This window comes from Salvelinus namaycush, chromosome 25 (genome assembly GCF_016432855.1).
Source record: "Salvelinus namaycush isolate Seneca chromosome 25, SaNama_1.0, whole genome shotgun sequence".
NCBI classification, from domain to species: domain Eukaryota; kingdom Metazoa; phylum Chordata; class Actinopteri; order Salmoniformes; family Salmonidae; genus Salvelinus; species Salvelinus namaycush.
The window spans coordinates 18,948,427-18,967,995 of record NC_052331.1 but is presented as its reverse complement, the minus strand read 5'-3'; the positions used below and the strand labels follow the sequence as shown (position 1 = coordinate 18,967,995).

The window sequence follows — 19,569 nt, the reverse complement described above, 5'->3', positions numbered from 1 at the left end:
TGACAATGGTTTAATATTCCAACATGGGCAGGCAATAGACAGGTCAAGGCAGGCAGGGGTCAGTAAACCAGAGGTGGGGCAACGGTACCGGACGGCAGGCAGGCTCAGGGTCAGGGTAGGCAGAGGTCAAACAATCCAGAGGTGGGGCAAAGATACAGGTCGGCAGGCAGGCTCAGGGTCAGGACAGGCAAGGGTCAAAACCAGGAGGGCAAAAAAAATTGAAACTGGGAAAAACAGAAGCTGAGAACAAAAAAGCTGGTTGATTTGACAAACAGGCAACGGACAAACAGAGAACACAGGTATAAATACACAGGGGATAATGGGGAAGATGGGCAACACCCGGAGGGGGGTGGAGACAATCACAAGGACAGGTGAAACAGATCAGGGTGTGACAACCTTATACACTTTTGTTTATTTACGTAAAAATAGGAAAATATTATAAATGGTAAAATTATTATTATTATTATTAACGTCTTAAAAATGTCAGCAAGCATTCAACACGTGGGTGCGTATGGAAACAGTAGACAAAGGGCTGTGAGACATAGGTTTGACTCTGGACACATGAAAGGTGGCATGTATATGAAGGGTACGGGGCAACAGAAGACGAACAGCAGAGGGGCTAATAATCTTGGAGATGGGAAATGGGCCGATAAACCGGGGGGAGAGTTTGTGGGAATCCACCCGGAGGGGCAGATCTTGGGTGGATAGCCATACCTTCTGCCCGAGACAATACCGGGGTCCGATGGCGATCCGCTTGTCATCGATACATGGAGGTGGTCTTGAGGAGGGCCGACCGGGCTCTCCTCCAGGTACGACGACAGCGGCGGATGAATGAACATCTGGGCAGAAGGTACGCCGACCTCTTCTTCCTGTTCGGGGAGGAGCGGGGGCTGATACCCCAGGGAGCACTCAAATGGAGATAGGCCTGTGGCAGAGCAGGGAACGATACCGGGGTGTTGCGGGCATACTCGACCCACACCAGCTGCTGGCTCCAGGAGGTGGGGTTGGCAGAGACCATGCAGCGCAGAGTAGTCTCAAAATCCTGGTTGGCCCGCTCCGACTGGCCGTTGGACTGGGGGTGGAATCCAGAGGACACGCTGGCCGATGACCCAATGAGAGCGCAGAACGCCTTCCAGAACCGGGACAAGAACTGAGGCCCCCGGTCGGAGACCATGTCCACGGGCAGTCCATGGATCCGGAAGACGTGCTGCTCCATGAGCTGGGCCGTCTCCTTGGCCGCTGGTAGTTTGGGGAGAGGAATAAAGTGAGCGGCCTTGTAAAACCGGTTGACCACAGTCAGGATGGCAGTGCTGCCCTCAGACAGGGGGAGACCTGTGATGAAATCCAGGGATATGTGGGACCAGGGATGGTGAGGGACAGGCAGTGGTTGCAGAAGACCAGCCGGAGCTTGCCAATGAGTCTTATTCTGAGCACAGATCATGCAGGGGGAGACAAACGCGGCGACATCTGGAAACCATCGTAGGCCACCAAAGCGTTGTCGCACGAAGGCCAGGGGCCGACGGGATCCCGGGTGACAGGCAAGCCTGGAGGAATGGGCCCACTCCAGGACCGCAGAGCGGACAGCGTCAGGCACAAACATCCGATTATCAGGGCCCCTCCCCAGGGTTCGGCTGGGACCACTGCGCCTCCCGGATCTGTTTCCCTATACCCCAGTTGAGTGCCGTCACCAGGCACGAGGTGGAAAGGATGGTCTCGGGCTCCGGGATGGTAACCGCGGGGCTATAGTGGCGGGACAGTGCATCCGGCTTGACATTCTTGGATCCTGGCCGGTACGAGAGGGAGAAGTTGAGCTGTGTGAACAGTTGGGCCCATCTGGCTTGCCTGGAGTTGAAGCGCTTGGCGGTGCGGAGATACTCCAGGTTCTTGTGGTCGGTCCACACGATGAATGGATGTTCCACCCCCTCCAGCCACTGTCTCCATTCCTCCAACGCCATCTTCACCACGAGAAGCTCACATTCCCCACATCGTAGTTCTTTTCCGTGGCATTGAGGCGGTGGGAGAAGAAGGCGCAGGGATGTAGCTTGAGATCCAGGGCAGAACGCTGGGACAGGACCGCCCCCACTCCGACATCAGAAGCATCGGCCTCCACCATGAACTGACGGGAAGGATCCGGATGAACCAAGATGGGAGCTGTGGTGAAGAGATGTCTAAATATATATATTTTTTACAATGTTCAGCTATAGCTAAAGTAGAAAATCCATAATCAGTAGTTCTACTTTACCAAAGCTTGCAGCAGCTGCACCCTCCATTGACATCCAGTAGCTCTTGCTCAGCCAGCTTGCGGCCTCTTTCAATCTGTTCAAGACAGCTTCTTAGCTCCTCAACCTCTGCCTGCATTAGATTGTTACGTCTCTCTACAATGGCAATGTTCTCTTTAAGATCATCATTGGAATGGAGAGAGTCAGGTACAGGTACCCCCACCACACTCCCCCTCTCTCCCGAGCTTTCACTCGCCTCCAGGACACATGCACTGTTGGGGCGAGGGACTCTGAACTTACAATGGCTAGCCTCAAGTCGTTATATTGTTTTCTTGTGCTTTATGCTATTTGCCTCAAGGCTCCTGCATGCTTTATTGACTATGAACTTCCTTGTTTACCCAACCGTGGGACAGACTATGTTTGTTCCCACACTCGGGACTCTGACACTCTATTGGTAGCATGGAATCTTGGCCTCCCATCCTATTCTAACCACCTCTCGCTGGCTTTATATTCATGTTACTTGATGAAATTTCTGTACAATATGATCTTGTTGCCTTCTAATGCTCATTCAAATGTCATAAATCAACACTGCAGAGCTCTCCCTGTTCTCTGCTGTGCCCTGATTGTATTACTGCTGATGATATCAGGAAATGTGCATGTACACCCTGGCCCATCTACTGTTGCTATCCCCAATTCTGACTTGTGCTCTGATATCTGATTCACTGATTTCTGTTCTCATAAAAGCCTGAGGTTTCTGCAGCTCTAATCCAGATGTGTTGGTCATTACTGAGAAGTGGTTAAGGAAGAGTGTTTTGAACACTGATGTTAACCTTTCTGGTTATAACCGGCCTGTACCCTACCCGCCTTAAGCTCTCTCCTGGCCCCTTACACTAAGTCTGAATTTGTCCTGCTGGTGACCTAAACTGGGACATGCTTAAACCATCTGACCAAGTCCTAAAGCAATGCAACTCCCTAAATCTTTCTCAGATTATTACCAATCCCACAAGGTATGACTCCAAACACCCAGAAAAGGCTACTCTCCCTGATGTTATCCTCACAAATAATCCTGATAGGTATCAGTCTGGTGTTTTCTGTAATGACCTTAGTGATCACTGTTTTACAGCCTGTGTTCGTAATGGCTGCTCAGTGAAACGACCTGTCCTGATTTGTCATAGGTGCTTGCTAAAAAACTTGAATGAGCAAGCCTTCATTCATGACCTGGCCTCTGTAAATTTGTATAGAATCAGCTCTGTCGAAAATGCTTGGACCTTATTTTAATTTTATTTTCAGTGGTATTGTTCACAAACACGCCCCCATAAAGAAAATTAGAATTAGAAACAGGTTCACCCCCTGGTTCAACTGTGATCTTGCAGAGTTACTCCGCCACAAGAATTCCATTTGAAGAAAGGCACATGCAGACTCCGGCTGACTGGCTCTCGTTCAGGCAAATCAGAAATAAGTGCACTCAAACTATCCGGAAGGCCAAAGTTAGTTACTTTAAGGAGCAGTTCTCTCTCTGTGGGTCTAACCCCAAGAAGTTCTGGAAATCGGTTAAAGACCAGGAGAATAAACCCTCATCCTCACAGCTGCCCATGTCCCTTAATGTTGATGATGTAGTTGTTACTGACAAGGAGCACATGGCTGAGCTGTTTAATCACCACTTCATTAAGTCAGGATTCCTATTTGACTCAGCCATTCCTCATTGCCCGTCCAACATTTCCTCATCTCCCACCCTTTCTAATACGACCAGCCCCGATGCTCCTCCCTCTTTTTCCTCTGCCCCGCTACAAAGGCAGGCAGTCACTGAATCTGAGGTGCTAAAGGGAGCTCCTTAAACTTGACCCCAAAAAAACATCGGGGTCAGATGGTTTAGACCCTTACTCCTTTAAAGTTGCTGCCCCTATCATTGCCTATCTCTGACCTTTCAAACCTGTCTCTCCTCTCTGGGGAGGTTCCCATTGCTTGGAAGGCAGCCATGGTGCATCCTTTATTTAAGGGGGGGGGGGGTGTCAAGCTGATCCTAACTGTTATAGGCCAATTTCTATTTTCTCCTGTTTATCAAAAGTGTTGGAAAAACTTGTCAATAATCAACTGACTGGCTTTCTTGATGTCTATAGTATTCTCTCTGGTATGCAATCTGGTTTCTGCTCAGGTTATGGATATGTCACTGCAACCTTAAAGGTCCTCAATGATGTCACCATTGCCCTTGATTCTAAGCAATGTTGTGCCGCTATTTTTATTGACTTGACTTGATTGACTTGATACGGTAGACCATTCCATTCTTGTGGGCCGGCTAAGGAGTATTGGTGTCTCTGACGGGTCTTTGGCCTGGTTTGCTTAACTACCTCTCTCAAAGAGCGCAGTGTATAAAGCAGAGGTGGGACCAAGTCATTGTTTTACAAGTCACAAGTAAGTCTCAAGTCTTAGCACTCAAGTCCCACGTCAAGTCCTAAGTCAAGACAGGCAAGTCAGAGTCATCTCTCAAGTCAAGACCGTCAAGTATCAAGTCAAGTTTCGAGTCCTAAACAAGTCATAATGTGCTCTTCACCAAATGTAATACCATTTCATATTTTTATCAAGAGTAATAGTATATTACATTACGCAAATCATGAATGCTTTTAAAAATATATATTTATTACTTTCCAAATAAACGTTATATTTCCATGGAAATGCATGGATAGCCATGAGAAAGCTTGGGGAGGGTATCAAGTCAGGTCGAGTCATAAGGCTCAAGTCCCACGTCAAGTCCTAAGTCAAGACAGGCAAGTCAGAGTCATCTCTCAAGTCAAGACCGTCAAGTATCAAGTCAAGTTTCGAGTCCTAAACAAGTCATAATGTGCTCTTCACCAAATGTAATACCATTTCATATTTTTATCAAGAGTAATAGTATATTACATTACGCAAATCATGAATGCTTTTAAAAATATATATTTATTACTTTCCAAATAAACGTTATATTTCCATGGAAATGCATGGATAGCCATGAGAAAGCTTGGGGAGGGTATCAAGTCAGGTCGAGTCATAAGGCTCAAGTCCAAGTCAAGTCACGAGTCATTGGAGTTATAGTCAAAGTTGAGTTGCAAGTCATCATATTTGTAACTCAAGTCTGACTCGAGTCCAAGTCATGTGATTCGAGTCCGAACCTCTGGTATAAAGTCAGAACATCTGCTGTCTCAGCCACTGCCTGTCACCAAGGGAGTACCACAAGGCTCGATCCTAGGCCCCACGCTCTTCTCAATTTACATCAACAACATAGCTCAGGCAGTAGGAAGCTCTCTCATCCATTTCTAAGTAGATTATACAGTCTTATACTCAGCTGGCCCCTCCCCGGATTTTGTGTTAAACGCTTTACAACAAAGTGTTTTAGTGTCCAACAAGCTTTCTCTGCCCTTAACCTTAACCATTAACCTCCAAAACAAAGGTCATGTGGTTTGGTAAGAAGAATGCCCCTCTCCCCACAGGTGGGATTACTACTTCTGAGGGTTTAGACCTTGAGGTAGTCACCTCATACAAGTACTTGGGAGTATGGCTAGCACCTATCAAAGCTGCAGGCTAAAGTTAAATCTAGACTTGGTTTCCTCTATCGTAATCGCTCCTCTTTCACCCCAGCTGCCAAACTAACCCTGATTCAGATGACCATCATACCCATGCTAGATTACGGAGACATAATTTATAGATCGGCAGGTAAGGGTGCTCTCGACCGGCTAGATGTTCTTTACCATTCGGCCATCAGATTTGCCACCAATGCTCCTTATAGGACACATCACTGCACTCTATACTCCTCTGTAAACTGGTCATCTCGCAAGAACCACTGGTTGATGCTTATTTATAAAACCCTCTTAGGCCTCACTCCCCCCTATCTGAGGTACCTACTGCAGCCCTCATCCTCCACTTACGACATCCGTTCTGCCAGTCACATTCTGTTAAAAGTCCCCAAAGCACACACATTCCTGGGTCGCTCCTCTTTTCAGTTCGCTGAGCTAGCGACTGGAACGAGCTGCAATTAACACTGAAACTCTTCATTCAAAGACTCAGTCATGGACACTCTTACTGACAGTTGAGGCTGCTTCGCGTGTTGTATTGTTGTCTCTACCTTCTTGCCCTTTGTGTTGTTGTCTGTGCTCAATAATGTTTGTACCATGTTTTGTGCTGCTACCATGTTGGGCTGCTGTCATGTTGTGTTGCTATCATGTTGTTGTCATCTTGTGTTGCTACCATGCTGTGTTGTCATGTGTTGATGCTTTGCTATGTTGTTGTCTTAGGTCTCTCTTTATGTAGTGTTGTGGTGTCTCTCTTGTTGTGATGTGTGTTTTGTCCTATATTTTTATTAAATGTTTAAAACAAAATAGGTCTATGTCACCGGCCTTTAGGAGTCACTGAACTGTCTCATTACGAACACCTGATTCCAATTCCCCTGATTAGTAATTGTATATACGTGCCCTCTGTTCACCATTGTCTTGTCGGTTATTGTTCCCATGTCCGTTGGTCTGTGAGTACCTGTGCTTTTTTATTTTGGCTTTCGTGCTGCATGTATTGTGCACTTGTTATTATGGGTCTCGTCCCGTGTATTGTTGTGCATTTGTTATTACGGGTCTCTCCCCCTGTAGTGTATTACGGGTCTCGTCCCTTGTATTTATTAGAGGTTTAACCTTGCTCTTTTGTTTGGGTTACATCCCTGTGTTTTTGTATACGTGTTTGTATTGGGCCTCTTCCCCGTGACTTTTCATGGCATGTTGTGTAGTTTTAGGTGGAGTATTAAACCCCCCTGTTATGAATTCCTGCACCTGTCTCCAATCATTTTTACAGGGTTCTCCTATGGGGACAGTATACTGTTGTATTTACTGTAGTGTTTTTGCAGACTGTAGTACTGTATACTGTAGTATTTACTGTAAAGACCGACGCTGGAGTAGAGCAGCAGGTACGGGGAGTCAATATTTAATAAGTAACAGACATGGAACAAGACAGGAACAGCGTCAGCACACGGGTAACACAACGACATATGACAATTAATCCTGAAGCGAGGAACAGAACTTGAGAACAGACAGATATAGGGGAGGTAATGACACAGGTGACTGAGTCCAGGTGAGTCCAATAATTGCTGATGCGTATGACGGGAGAAGGCAGGTGTGCGTAATGATGGTGGCATGAGTGAGTAATGCTGGGGAGCCTGGCGTCTTCGAGCTAGTGGTTTGTTAGAATGGAAAAATGCTATCTAATCTCTATATAGGATTTCACATCATCCACTTGTTGCTCTCCCCTGTGTGAAATATCCCATCACTCACCTCTTGGACAGTTTTCCCTTTGACACACTCATTCCCTACTTTTACCTGTGGGTGACAGAGACCCTTTATGAGGTCAGCAGAGTTCAGGCCCATAAGATATGATACTTTGTCAGCACCTGGGAAAGAAAATCAGTGAGTTGTAATGCTTTACCTATGGATTCACAGAACAATGCTCTGCTTTTGGCTTTTAGTCTGCTCTCACATTCCGTTCCGTCAGCCTCTGCCTGCTCCTCGCACTGTTTCTGCTTGAACCTCATATTGCCATAGTGCATGATAGCACCAGTCAGCTTATACACTGAGTTTTTCTTCTCCACAGTAAAGCCCAGCAAATCAAAAGCACTCTGTGGAAGATGAGAAAAGCACATCAATTTAGTAGTGAGAATTGGTCCAAAAAAAAAACAACACCGATATTTCTGGATGTAATGATGCTCCGCTATTGTAGATATTATTATTTCAAACCAAGAACAGGGTAGGCTACAATGTTTACTTGACATATGTGTCAGGACCCGGTGTGAGAAACAGTCACAAATAGTCGGCAGAACCCAGAAGATGACAATAAAACCTGACAATATGCAACATAAATCCATATTTTGGATTGACAACATAACAAGCTGGCTTGAAATTCAGCAAGACCACACTTTGTTTCCCAAACCAAAGAATTACAACTCTAATACCTAAATTCAGGGGCCAGAGTAATGGTAAAGTAACTCACATCTGTTCCCAACATCAGCGTCATCAATAGACAACACTTGTCTCCCCCTGGGAGATGAAGGTAGTCATATGGATTAGCTGTCACCAGCAGCGTCTCTGTATTCCCATGAGTGGGGAGAGAGACATAGAAAGACAAATGTAGACATGCTATTACATTATTACACTACACAAATTAATGTCAATGCATCATTGTTATCTAATTGTGGTACTGACCCAGTAATTCAGGTTTCTTGTTTGACAAGATCTGATAGAAGACGTGGTAGTCTCTCTCAGCCTTCAGCTCAAAAGTGACACAAGACTTTCCAGAAGGTCTGGAAAGAAGGAGATTTAGAACAGTAGAAAATTACATTTCTTTCAGCCACTTTCTTTGGACATGTCTCAATTTTAGCAGAAGTGAGTTTTCCTCTAGTGTCAAAATTAATCCTGATAAATTTACCCGAAACATAAAATGTTTGTTAGTTTATTTTCAGGTGATTAATGCTGTATTAAATCAATCTGAATATCTATCAGAAACTCTCAAATCTTGAGGAGTTGTCATTTCTAATGGTCTTGTCATTACCAAATGCCTCCAGAGCTGGGTTAGCCTGGATGATTTGATCCTTAGTTTCCTTAGAATGTTATAGAAACACATATTAGTGTCACGCCCTGATCTGTTTCACCTGACCTTCCCATTTCACTGACCTTCCCATTCTTGGTCTGCACCAGAGGAGGCTCCTCAGAGGAGGAATGGGAGGACCATCCTCAGTGAATTTCATACACATTTAAATTGTAAAACATTCAAAATGTATACTTTCTAGATAAAACTATACTAAATATAATCATGTCACCAAATAACTGATTAAAAAACACTATTTTGCAAAGAAGGTCTATAGTAGCCTCAACAGCACTCTGTAGGGTAGCACCATGGTGTAGCCGGAGGACAGCTAGCTTCCATCCTCTGGGTACATTTACTTCAATACAAAACCTAGGAGGCTTATGGTTCTCACCCCCTTCCATTGACTTACACAGTAATTACGACAACTTAAGGCTAGAGGACGTCCTCCGATCAGAGCTCTTGCAGCATGAACTGAAATGTTGTCCACCCAATCAAATATTCACTGAAAGCATAAGCTACAGCTAGCTAGCACTGCAGTGTATAAAATGTGGTGAGTAGTGGACTCAAAGAGAGAGAGAATAGTTGAACAGTTTTGAACAAATTAATTTCTTTCAAAATTAAGGAGAAGCAAGAGAAAGAGTGTCTTTTTTTCTCACTTTTACTTACTTAGCTAGCAAATGCAGCTACCTAGTTTAGCATACTGAAACATCCTGCTCAAACAGAGGGATGCTATGTTAGCTAGCTGGCTATGACTTTCTAACACAACACTGGAACTCTTCCAAGTCAAGGTAAGCTTTTGGTATTACACATTTATTGCCACCAGGGCCCGCCGGTGTAACTGCTTACTGACTGTACACTAACGTTACTGCATGACTGTAGCGGGTTTACTAACACGTTAGTTCTATTAGCTATGCTGACTATGATGTTACTTTAGCTAATATGGTGACAACAATGTAGGCTGTGTGTGGCGGTTTGGCTTGGAAAGTTTTTTTTGCCTCGTCACATACAGCTGATGTGTTGTGCATTTAAGTCCACAAGCGAAGTGAAGAAATACAACGTGGCTGTTATGAGAGTGAACTCTGTTTACGTGGGATTCATTATGCCGATTCTGTTGAAAAACGTTTCTTAAACGGAACAAAACGGGGATAAAAATACCTGAATTTGTCCAATAAACTCTCCTTTGCAACTGTTGGACTAATGATTACACCCTATATCAGCTAGATGCAGACAAGAGTGTGCAAGGCGGTACTGAATGTCACTGTCTGTCACCTCAAATTTGTCTCTCAACCTGTGCGCATACTACGTTGTAAACTTTCATTCATAGGCTAGGTTGTAGCAACCTCATGATGGGTATAGGAACATTTGAGTATCATGTAGTAGCCTAAACCTATTGCTGTTACATTGAACTGGGTGAATGGAATATAAATGAGTCATCCAATATGCTGTAATAGAAATAAGGCCATGCTCATTGAAGAAAAAATAGTCCTCCCTCATCTTAAACGACACTGACTGCCACTGGTCTGCACAGTGACCGAGTCGCCTTCGCGGCTGGTGACGGACGCCTGGACAAACTCCTTCAGCATTTCCACCATACATTCCCGTGTCTCATTACATCACTAATCCTTTGTCAAAAGCATAGCAATAAATCATACAATTAGATTTATGTGTATAGCTGGACTCTTCATCGATCTTTTATACTTTTTCCGGAACATGAAATCTGTTCGTACCTCGAGTTCTGTGAGGTGGAAGAAACCTCTTTGTCCTGAAAGTTTACCCTCCCTCTAATACTGTTTGGCCATGAGGAGATTCTCAGGAATTTACGACGTCTGTCTGTGATCACAGCATGGGTTGAAGGAGGAAAGGGAGAGGCAGGGAGAGGGGGATGGGGTTTGCTATACCCAAGCAGGCAACGTCATGACATACCCCCCCTGGTGGTTTGGATCTTGTTTGTCCTGCAAGTTACAAATCAACATAAAATCATGAACACGTGATGTCCTGTTTGTAGATCATCGTTGCAGTCCCCTCTGGTGGTTGAACTTGGTAGGCTTCTCTGAAAGCGGAGCAGTCCACCACAAGGATGGCAGTTGATGTCCGGTTGGTGATCGCCGTTGCGGTCCCTTCTAGTGATGTACCTTGGTAGGTTCCCTGGAAGCTGCAAAGTACCCCAGGGAGGGCCAGGGGATGTCCTGGTTGGTGATCGCCGTTGTGGTCCCCCCCTTGGTGGTTTACTTTGGTAGGCTCTGACAGCGGGCATGCCGCCACAAGGATGGGCCGTGGGTGTCCCGATTTGGGGTCGCCGTTCCGGACCCGTCGTCTGGTTGTCGTCCAGACTGGAAGATCTGAGCAGTAACTTAGGCAGATGTTAACAACGCACACACACTCATGAAATATATATATAATTACATTCATTCCCCAATGAGCGGCGTTGTGGCACTAAGTGATGGTTGTATGGGGACTTTGTTTATGGCTCTATCACTTCCTAAATGTCAAAGGAACTGAACCGAAAAGGAATGAAAGCATAAACAAAAAATATACAAAATATAGTTCTCACACAAAAATCATCTAATTGGACTGTATTCTATATACGTCCAATGTTCTGGCAAAATTACTATCATGGCATTGTCTCTAATGCCATATCTAGGGTTTTCCTACTTGGTGTGTTGCTTAGGCACTATCCTAAGTTGATAACTATATGATAACTTTACAGCTGTAAGGCACTAGTTTTGGGCAGTCTACAGGGATGACCTATGGACTTCTGGGAAGAAAACTGGTGAGTGCTGTAGAGACAAAGGCCTAGAAGTGGTTCAATTTTTCTAAGGCTGGTATTTTGCTTGGACCCTTAAGTGATCCTAGCATAAATCCTAATTGGATGTTCCGTTGTGCATGTGCGTTTATGCTTAAACAAGCACGCATGTCAAGGGAAGAAAACCAAGTATCCTGGCAGATTACAACTTCAGAATGAGTCTGACGTAGTCAGGTAATTTTCAGGTCAATGCCTGGAGGTCAGTCAGAATTGTTGTCGAGGGAGTCTGTACTAGTTTTTACTAAGTCACTGTGTCTTCCACTATTGTAGTGGGGATAGGTATGAAGTCTATTTCATAGCTATGTTATCCACAGAGGAGATGATGTATGTAACAATCACACAATAAAAGTGTATGGAGTGTTAATTTACCTTGAACACTGCTAAGAGGTGGATAAGGAAGGATGCTTCAGAACTGTATCCCTGCAATAGTGGAGATCAAATATATAACCTCTGTAGGCCCTGGCCTCAAAGGCCAAGGACACTGTAACCCATGACCCCCCTACGCACAAAACAAGCACACGCACAAACCTCACAATCACCCACTGAGACACAAACTACTCCTGGCTCCAGAGGGACATGCCACTCTTGCCCAGAGGAGTGCATTGTTATCTGTCTACCTCCCTTGACCGGCATTCCACAGCTCCATTGTGATTTTATGAGGTAATGTCCAGGGAAATGCAGATGTCTATGCTGTGAGTCACACATATACAAGCACTCATTACTATCCCCAACACTTCATCTGTCACTGTCAGTATTGTTCTTTTTCATCTTCTTTGTTATCTAGGGTTTAATATAAGTCTCATTTTGGCCCATCCACCTTTCTATATCTCCATCTGTCTCAACCCAAGGGGAACGGCAGGGATGGCCGCGTTCACATCTGAATGTGCATGTGACAGTGCTGGTGTAAATCCTCATTATCACTCATCCAACTATTTGTTTTGAAAAGGTCACATTAACTGATTGAAACACCTAGCTGATCCAACACATACACTTGCGTTAAAGTGTTGCTATGATCTTGTTATTATGACTCCACATTATTTATAGCAATGTGATTTGGGACTTTCCCATTCCTCTCTGAAATGCTACATAGGAAATACAAACTTGACTCTCACTCGTCCAATGATAGCAGAGCTAAGGGAGCAATAACTTTAAATTAACACTTGCCTCAGTGTTACCTGCTTAGAACACCAGGCATGAACTCTTCATTAGCCGATCATGCTCACTGTGCTTGCCGACCCGGGCCATGCACAGACCTTTTGGGGCAAAGTTCCCGCATCCACAGTCACAGACTCTTTGAGCAATTATTGCAAGAAGAAGGGAAAGTAGCGCAATCTGATGAGTAAATCATTTTAGAATAAATATTTTGAACAGGAATAAATGCTGCACTTATGAACAACGACCAAAACAATTCCAGTCAAAATAGAATATTGTAATTAATACTGTAGCCCACCATTCCTATTGTCACGATCGTCGTAACGTGGAAGAGAGGAGGACCAAGGCGCAGCGTGATAACAATACATACAGACGAAGACGAAACGAAACGAAGAACACTTTACAAACTAAACAAAAACAACAAACCGACGAACGTGAAGCTATACAAACAATAAGTGCAGACACAGGCAACTTACACATAGACAATCACCCACGAACTACCTAATGAATATGGCTGCCTAAATATGGTTCCCAATCAGAGACAACGATAGACAGCTGTCTCTAATTGAGAACCAATCTAGGCAACCATAGACATACATAACCCTAGACTACACACTGCCCCATAAACATACAAAACCCCTAGACAATACAAAACACATACATCTGCCCATGTCACACCCTGACCTAACTAAAATAATAAAGAAAACAAAGATAACTAAGGCCAGGGCGTGACACCTATATACAACCCAAGCCCATTTGTTTCCACAATCCAGAGGTACAAAACTTGCAACCTCCCCCCCCCCCCCCCCCCCCCGTGCACATGCGAACATGCTTGCACAATTGCTGCGCAAACGTAGCCTATCATTACAGCCAAAAACAATGATGCATTTTCAAAAAGCAAGATAGGCTACAGAAATACAATGTGTTTTACAGCAGCATTTGGAGCTGAAAGTCATTCATGTTAGCAGCCAATATCATCAACTAGGGATATGTCACTTCCCTGGAGTCCAGAGCAAGCAAAATCATACGGCTTACTTGTAGCGGACGATGCAGGACAGATGGAAAGGATGTTCTTTCTGGCAGAACCACACCATCACTTTGGAGGGCAGCTTGCCAGCAGAGTGCTCGTTGCCAGCCATCATAGACTGATGTCTTGATCACATACTGTATGCCTGCTGGTTTATAATGCTGGTATCAAAAGGTGGACAAGTATCCAGAAATACATTTCTACATTTGACTAAAATATATCACATTAGGGTTGAATAATATTGACTGTACGGACATTTTTCACAATTCAAATAATCAAACTTGAAGGTATCAGTGTATTTTGCAATAAACTGTCTTTACCCAAGTTATTTCACAAAATAATATTTACTATTTAAAATGCAGATACCAGCTGTCAGTACAGTTGGTGCATACATGATGGCCAACATTACTATGCTGGACATTTGCCTGCGCAGTGGAAACAGACACACAGCTTGCCACATATTTGCTACCTTTATTATACCTTTGACGTTTTATCACATGAGCTTTAATTTTAATCTCTACATGACAATTAGCTGAGATTCACATCAGAAAGAGTGCCGTTTTGGCGGAACACCAGATTTGCCTGAGGAGACCGCTTTCATCCCTTCAGGACAAGGGGAAGGGGGATACCTAGTCAGTTGTCCAATTGAATGTATTCAACTGAAATGTGTCTTCCACATTTAACCCAACCCTCTGAATCAGAGGTGGGAGTAGAGGGAAAGCCAGACCTTCAATTTCTTAAAGAAGAAGACCTACTGTACAGGAGCAAATCAGACCAATACAATGCCGGAAGCTGCTATATGCATGGAGATTTGAAGGTATTACATTTTGCTAAAGATTTACAAGTACTGTACTGTTGAGAGGAAATGTTTGGAATTGTATTACTTTAGTTGAGCAACTATTTTACTTCTAAGGACAAGCAAGGAGTGACACTGCTGGTGCCATCAAGGATATATCAATATTTGAGCCATTAAGCCCTTCCCCTTCAGTTATCCTCCACATCCAGCACAACCCGGTCAACAACGAATACGACCAGTACTGTAGACCTGGACATCTGGCCCGGAGAACTTCACTGTCCCTTGGGGCAAAATGTGCATCAGCCCTCGCCAGAGGCACACTGCCAACCCCTGGAGAACGAAGAGAGATGGTGAGAATTACAGTAGGTGCAATGAGAGTTGTTGAACCTAATCCAACCAGAGCAGATTGCCGTACAACAGTACCCGAAAAGCTTTGCTGATACAATGAAAGATGGCTCTACAATTGGGAGTGGCTATGGATCCCCGTTAAACCAGATGAAAACATGCATTGAGCATAAGAATCGTGATAATCCTCTGGTACGGCTAAGAAAGAGAAAAACACTCAGTGCAAGGCACAAGCTCTGGACTGGGAACTGTCGCCGGAAGCTCTGGACTGTGGAGGCTCACTGGAGGCCTGATGCGTGGGTCCGGTACAGGTGGCACCGGGCTGATGACACGCACCTCAGGGCAAGTGCGGGGAGGAAGCACAGGACGTACCTGACTGGGGACACGCACTTCAGGGAGAGTGTGAGGAGCAGGCACAGGACGTACCTGACTGGGGACACGCACTTCAGGGAGAGTGTGAGGAGCAGGCACAGGACGTACCTGACTGGGAAGGCGCACTGGAGACCTGGTGCTTAGAGCTGGCACAGACGGTGCCGGAACGATGACACACTCCACACGGTGAGTGCGGGGAGCTAGCACAGGACGTACTGGGCTGTGGAGGCGCACTGGAGGCGCACTGGAGACTGGTACCGGACAAATGACACGCTCCTCAGGACGAGTATAGGAAGCTGGCACAGGTGGCATCGGACGGCTAACACGCTCCTCAGGACAAATGCCGTGCATACTACGCCAAACCAATAGCTCTCTCTTCACTCTCCTCCAATTTGTCCAACAACTCCTCGAAGGTCTCTAACTCTCCCCTCCGTTCACTCTCCTCCAATTTGTCCAATAACTCCTCGGTCTCTGACTCACACCTCAACTTCGCCGACCACCCCGTGTGCCCCCCCCCCCCCCCCAAAAAAAATATTTTGAGGCGGCTTCTTTGGCTTGCGTCGTGGCCGCGAACCCCTGCGTTGTCGCTCTCCTTCCTTCACCGCTTGCGTCTGCTTCCATGGAATGCTTTCGTCTCCTGCCATTATCTCCTCCCAAGTCCAAGATGTCTTTACCTCCTGGATATCCTCCCAGGCCCAGGATACCTGTTCCTCCTGGCCACGCTGCTTGGTCCGTTTGTGGTGGGATCTTCTGTCACGATCGTTACAAGGAGTGGACCAAGATGCAGCGTGGTATGTTTCCATCCTTAAATATTGGAAATTAAAACTTCAAACAACAAAACAACAAAACGAACAAACGAAACGTGAAGCTATAAATAATGCTCACAGGCAACTATACATAGACAAGATCCCACAAAGCACAATAGGAAATGGCTACCTAAATATGATCCCCAATCAGGGACAACGATAAACAGCTGCCTCTGATTGGGAACCATACTAGGTCAACATAGAAATATAATACACCTAGATGACCCACCCTACTACAACCACTTCAAGTTAGTGAAAGATGTCTCAATGCTGGGAAAAAATGTATGCAACGATGGCAGTTAAAGGAAAGATTATCATACAACACTTCCTGTACAAACCAACAAATGAAGAAGTTCGGCACATCCTGTCAAGTTTTGAAAAGGGTGGAGCGACTGCATTTAGCCATTGTGTTGTCCTCCTGCTGATGGCCCATTTCAAAGAAAGGACAGATGCACTCCTTCTACAGGCCAATGTTTTACATTCATCTGCATCTTATGCATAAGATAATACTTTTCTAAGTATTTTAGAAGTTTAAAATAATGTGCCAAATGTTCAAAATATGTGAATTGAAAGTTATAGAAAGATCGTTTTATATCTTTCAGGTGTCAGCCACAGCCACCGATGTGGAGGGATCAATTCCCCTGCCGGACTCGCTAAGACTGATTGTTCAAGGTAGTGTATCCAATAAGACTTTCTGTGTGAGTAATTGTTTTTAGATGGGGCCTTACAATCGCAAAGTTTCACAGAAGTAATTGTGAAACATGTAAGTGATCTGATTTCAGGGGACATAATGACTGCTGCCAAATGGATGATAAGCATCGAGAAGGAGGTCGTGATGACGGTTCACTCAAACTTTGTGGAAGCGCTGGCAGCTTTTTTTTGTCTCATTCCACACCTTCAATATGCAATACCAAGAGGAGGCTTCACGCACCCTAAAGTTCATCCAAAGGTAAACAAAAATATGCTTCTTCCTTGGGAGAATTCCTTTGGGGTCGGGGGCTTTAAACTGAGGCATTTTGTGTCACAGCTTGGTTTGACAGGTTAATTAAATCAATATAGGTTGATAAGTTTGAAAGACTCCTTTGTCAGAGCGTAAACACATAGCGAAGTCATTATTTGAGCTGGGGACAATGTACAGATGTAATGTAGCACACTTCAGACACTATTGAAGACATCAGGGGACCTTATCATCTTTCAAAAATGTGTGTGCTCTTTGTTTTCACAGATGTTTTGCTGGAATCAATGCATCCACTGGCTCGAAGACAGCCACAGCAGAGGTCGTCAGCAAGAAAAGCGGAAAGGTAGTGGAGAAGAAGAGCCACACAATGAATGTGTCTGTACTCTGCTCGGGAAGATAATGGACTATAAGCTATAGGCTAGTTCCTATTGGCCATACATTTAATTTATTTTAGTCAATTGTGACCTGCTCAAGTACGTTTGGTTTGTCACTGGGGTTGGCTCTTTTTTTGTGTTTAACACCTTTAAGTGTTTGAAAATTATCCAGTATGCACTGAAATTGACACATTGATGAGGAAGTAATGCTACTTTGGATGTTTGGAAATGTCTGGCATTTACTCAAAAGTTGAGTAGGCAATCCTTATTAAAGCTTGAGCATGTAGTTTTGGGAAGGGCATAATTAGAAATCTGGGAATAGGACAAAATATCCATTGATCTTTTCTGACCTTAATCTCACAATTATAAAGTCTAATGTCCCTTCCCAAAATGACATACTCTGTGTTTAACCTGGGAGTGAAGGTAATGACAAACCTAAGATAAGGCCAGGCAGAGAGCAGGCCTACTACCCCTATTGAGATAAGAATGGGCATGTCGAGCGGTAAGCCTAATGAAGCCGACTGTAGACGAAAGTCGGTGAGTGAAGTTGGGGTCGGTACATCTGCGACAGCCAAAAGTCAGACACTGTAGTGGTTTTCCAAAAGCAAGGCCCAGATCAACATGGCAGTGTCAACATAGCTGCTAGTGTTTATAAAATAAATTCTGTAAAAACATTGAAATAAACATTTCTATACCCGCATATCACACACTCAAGAACTGAAAACTAACGTTTGAACAATATTGGTTAGAGAGAGGTCTCAAATGTAACTTTCATTTGTATACTCTGAAGCTTTAGAATTACGGCGAAGTAGGCTCCTGTTTCAGTCACATCTTTGGCCACATTTGTTTGTGTGGGTCAAACAAAAACACCCTAATGATAGGTTGACCGATAGTGCCTCCCCACAACGCAGGCCATGGCTGCATGATGAAGTTGTTGAAGTAAAACTCCAGAAACTTGCAGTCAAAACTTCATGAACTTTGATCACATGATTTTTGCCAAGTGCATGCAGTCGAAATGTAGGTGCAAGTCAGATTTTTTTCTTCCCATAATGCAACACACTTTGAACGGCACCGACTTGACAAAAGTGATCCGCTCGAACATGCCCAGACTTCAGTTTTAGAATAGCCAGAGGATAGCGCATGTCCCCCTGCAAGTAGATACTTGATTTTTATTTATTTTTTTAAATATTATTTTTTTAACTACTTTTGTCAGTCATTATTTATGTAAATAGCCGTTAAAGGTATGTTCAGTGCACTTTGGCATGTCCTCTTCAAAGTTGCGTGTGAGCTCAACTACCAGAAGCGTCTGCATGCGTCCTGACTCCTGTGGGAATGACATGCCACTTGTCTGCCTTATCATCTCCTCTCGTTGCCTCCTGTGTCCTCATCTGAGAGGACTTAGGGGAGTTGAAAAGGACTGACTGCATTCAGCAGTGCAGCTGTTTGTATTGTCAGTCAGAGCCTAACCAGGGGATCAGAGGTAAATTCCAGTCCCACTGCTGAATATTCTATTCTCAGAGGCACAGAGAGACAAATACATGAATTGTTTTTGGTCATCACCAAGGACAGGATAGTGGTTGGATAAGCAAAGTTATGTATTATTGTATGTACTGTATGTTTGCCCAATTTATGGATACAAAGTTGAAATTTAACATCCCGAATACCCCATATTTTTGATTAGATGTTTGTTTTTGTTTTTTTATCTCGCTCTCTGTTGTCTCAATTCCCTTATAGACCTTTTGGGCATCCATTCTTTCTGTGAACATAGAACAATTTAGTGATTGTCAGATGAAAACAAAGAGACAGGAAAAAGTAACAGGCTTAGTAATAGAATAGCTTGGGATAACGACAGTGAGACATCCATTAATACCAAGGGAGACATAAGGCTGGAGCCCAGGGTAAATATTTTGGACGCAGGAGCCATTAAGAAACAACTGGCATTCTACATATTCTAGATTGCGGACACAATGACAAGAATACTACATCCAGAAATTCACGAGCTCTGATTTCAAAACATACCCACATGCAATTTAATGATCATGTGTAATGCAGATTTTGACCACATAGTGGCAGTGATGCCACATCAATATAGGCCTATTTAAGTGGCCTAGTTATTCTAGGATGGTGAT

The 19,569-nt window shown here is 44.4% G+C and overlaps 1 protein-coding gene across 1 annotated transcript; it reads right to left on the bottom strand.

Annotated features, from left to right (window-relative positions):
• Positions 1-7,225: 7,225 nt before the first annotated feature.
• LOC120019826 (myosin-7-like) lies at positions 7,226-10,390 on the bottom strand. The gene is made up of 8 exons (XM_038963240.1): positions 10,334-10,390; positions 8,731-8,820; positions 8,575-8,649; positions 8,426-8,510; positions 8,214-8,308; positions 7,704-7,842; positions 7,502-7,617; positions 7,226-7,231 (listed from the first exon to the last, which is right to left on the bottom strand). The coding sequence occupies exons 1-8, from the start codon at positions 10,388-10,390 to the stop codon at positions 7,226-7,228; spliced, it is 663 nt and encodes a 220-aa protein (XP_038819168.1).
• Positions 10,391-19,569: the final 9,179 nt, after the last annotated feature.

Coding starts and splice junctions, on each gene's coding strand:
- LOC120019826 (XM_038963240.1), bottom strand. CDS start 10,390: ATGCTGAAGGAGTTTGTCCAGGCGTCCGTCACCAGCCGCGAAGGCGAC. Junction 8,821..10,333: donor GCGAAGGCGACTCGGTCACT/GTGCAGACCAGT, acceptor TAACATTCTAAG/GAAACTAAGGATCAAATCAT. Junction 8,650..8,730: donor ATGACAACTCCTCAAGATTT/GAGAGTTTCTGA, acceptor TTTTATGTTTCG/GGTAAATTTATCAGGATTAA.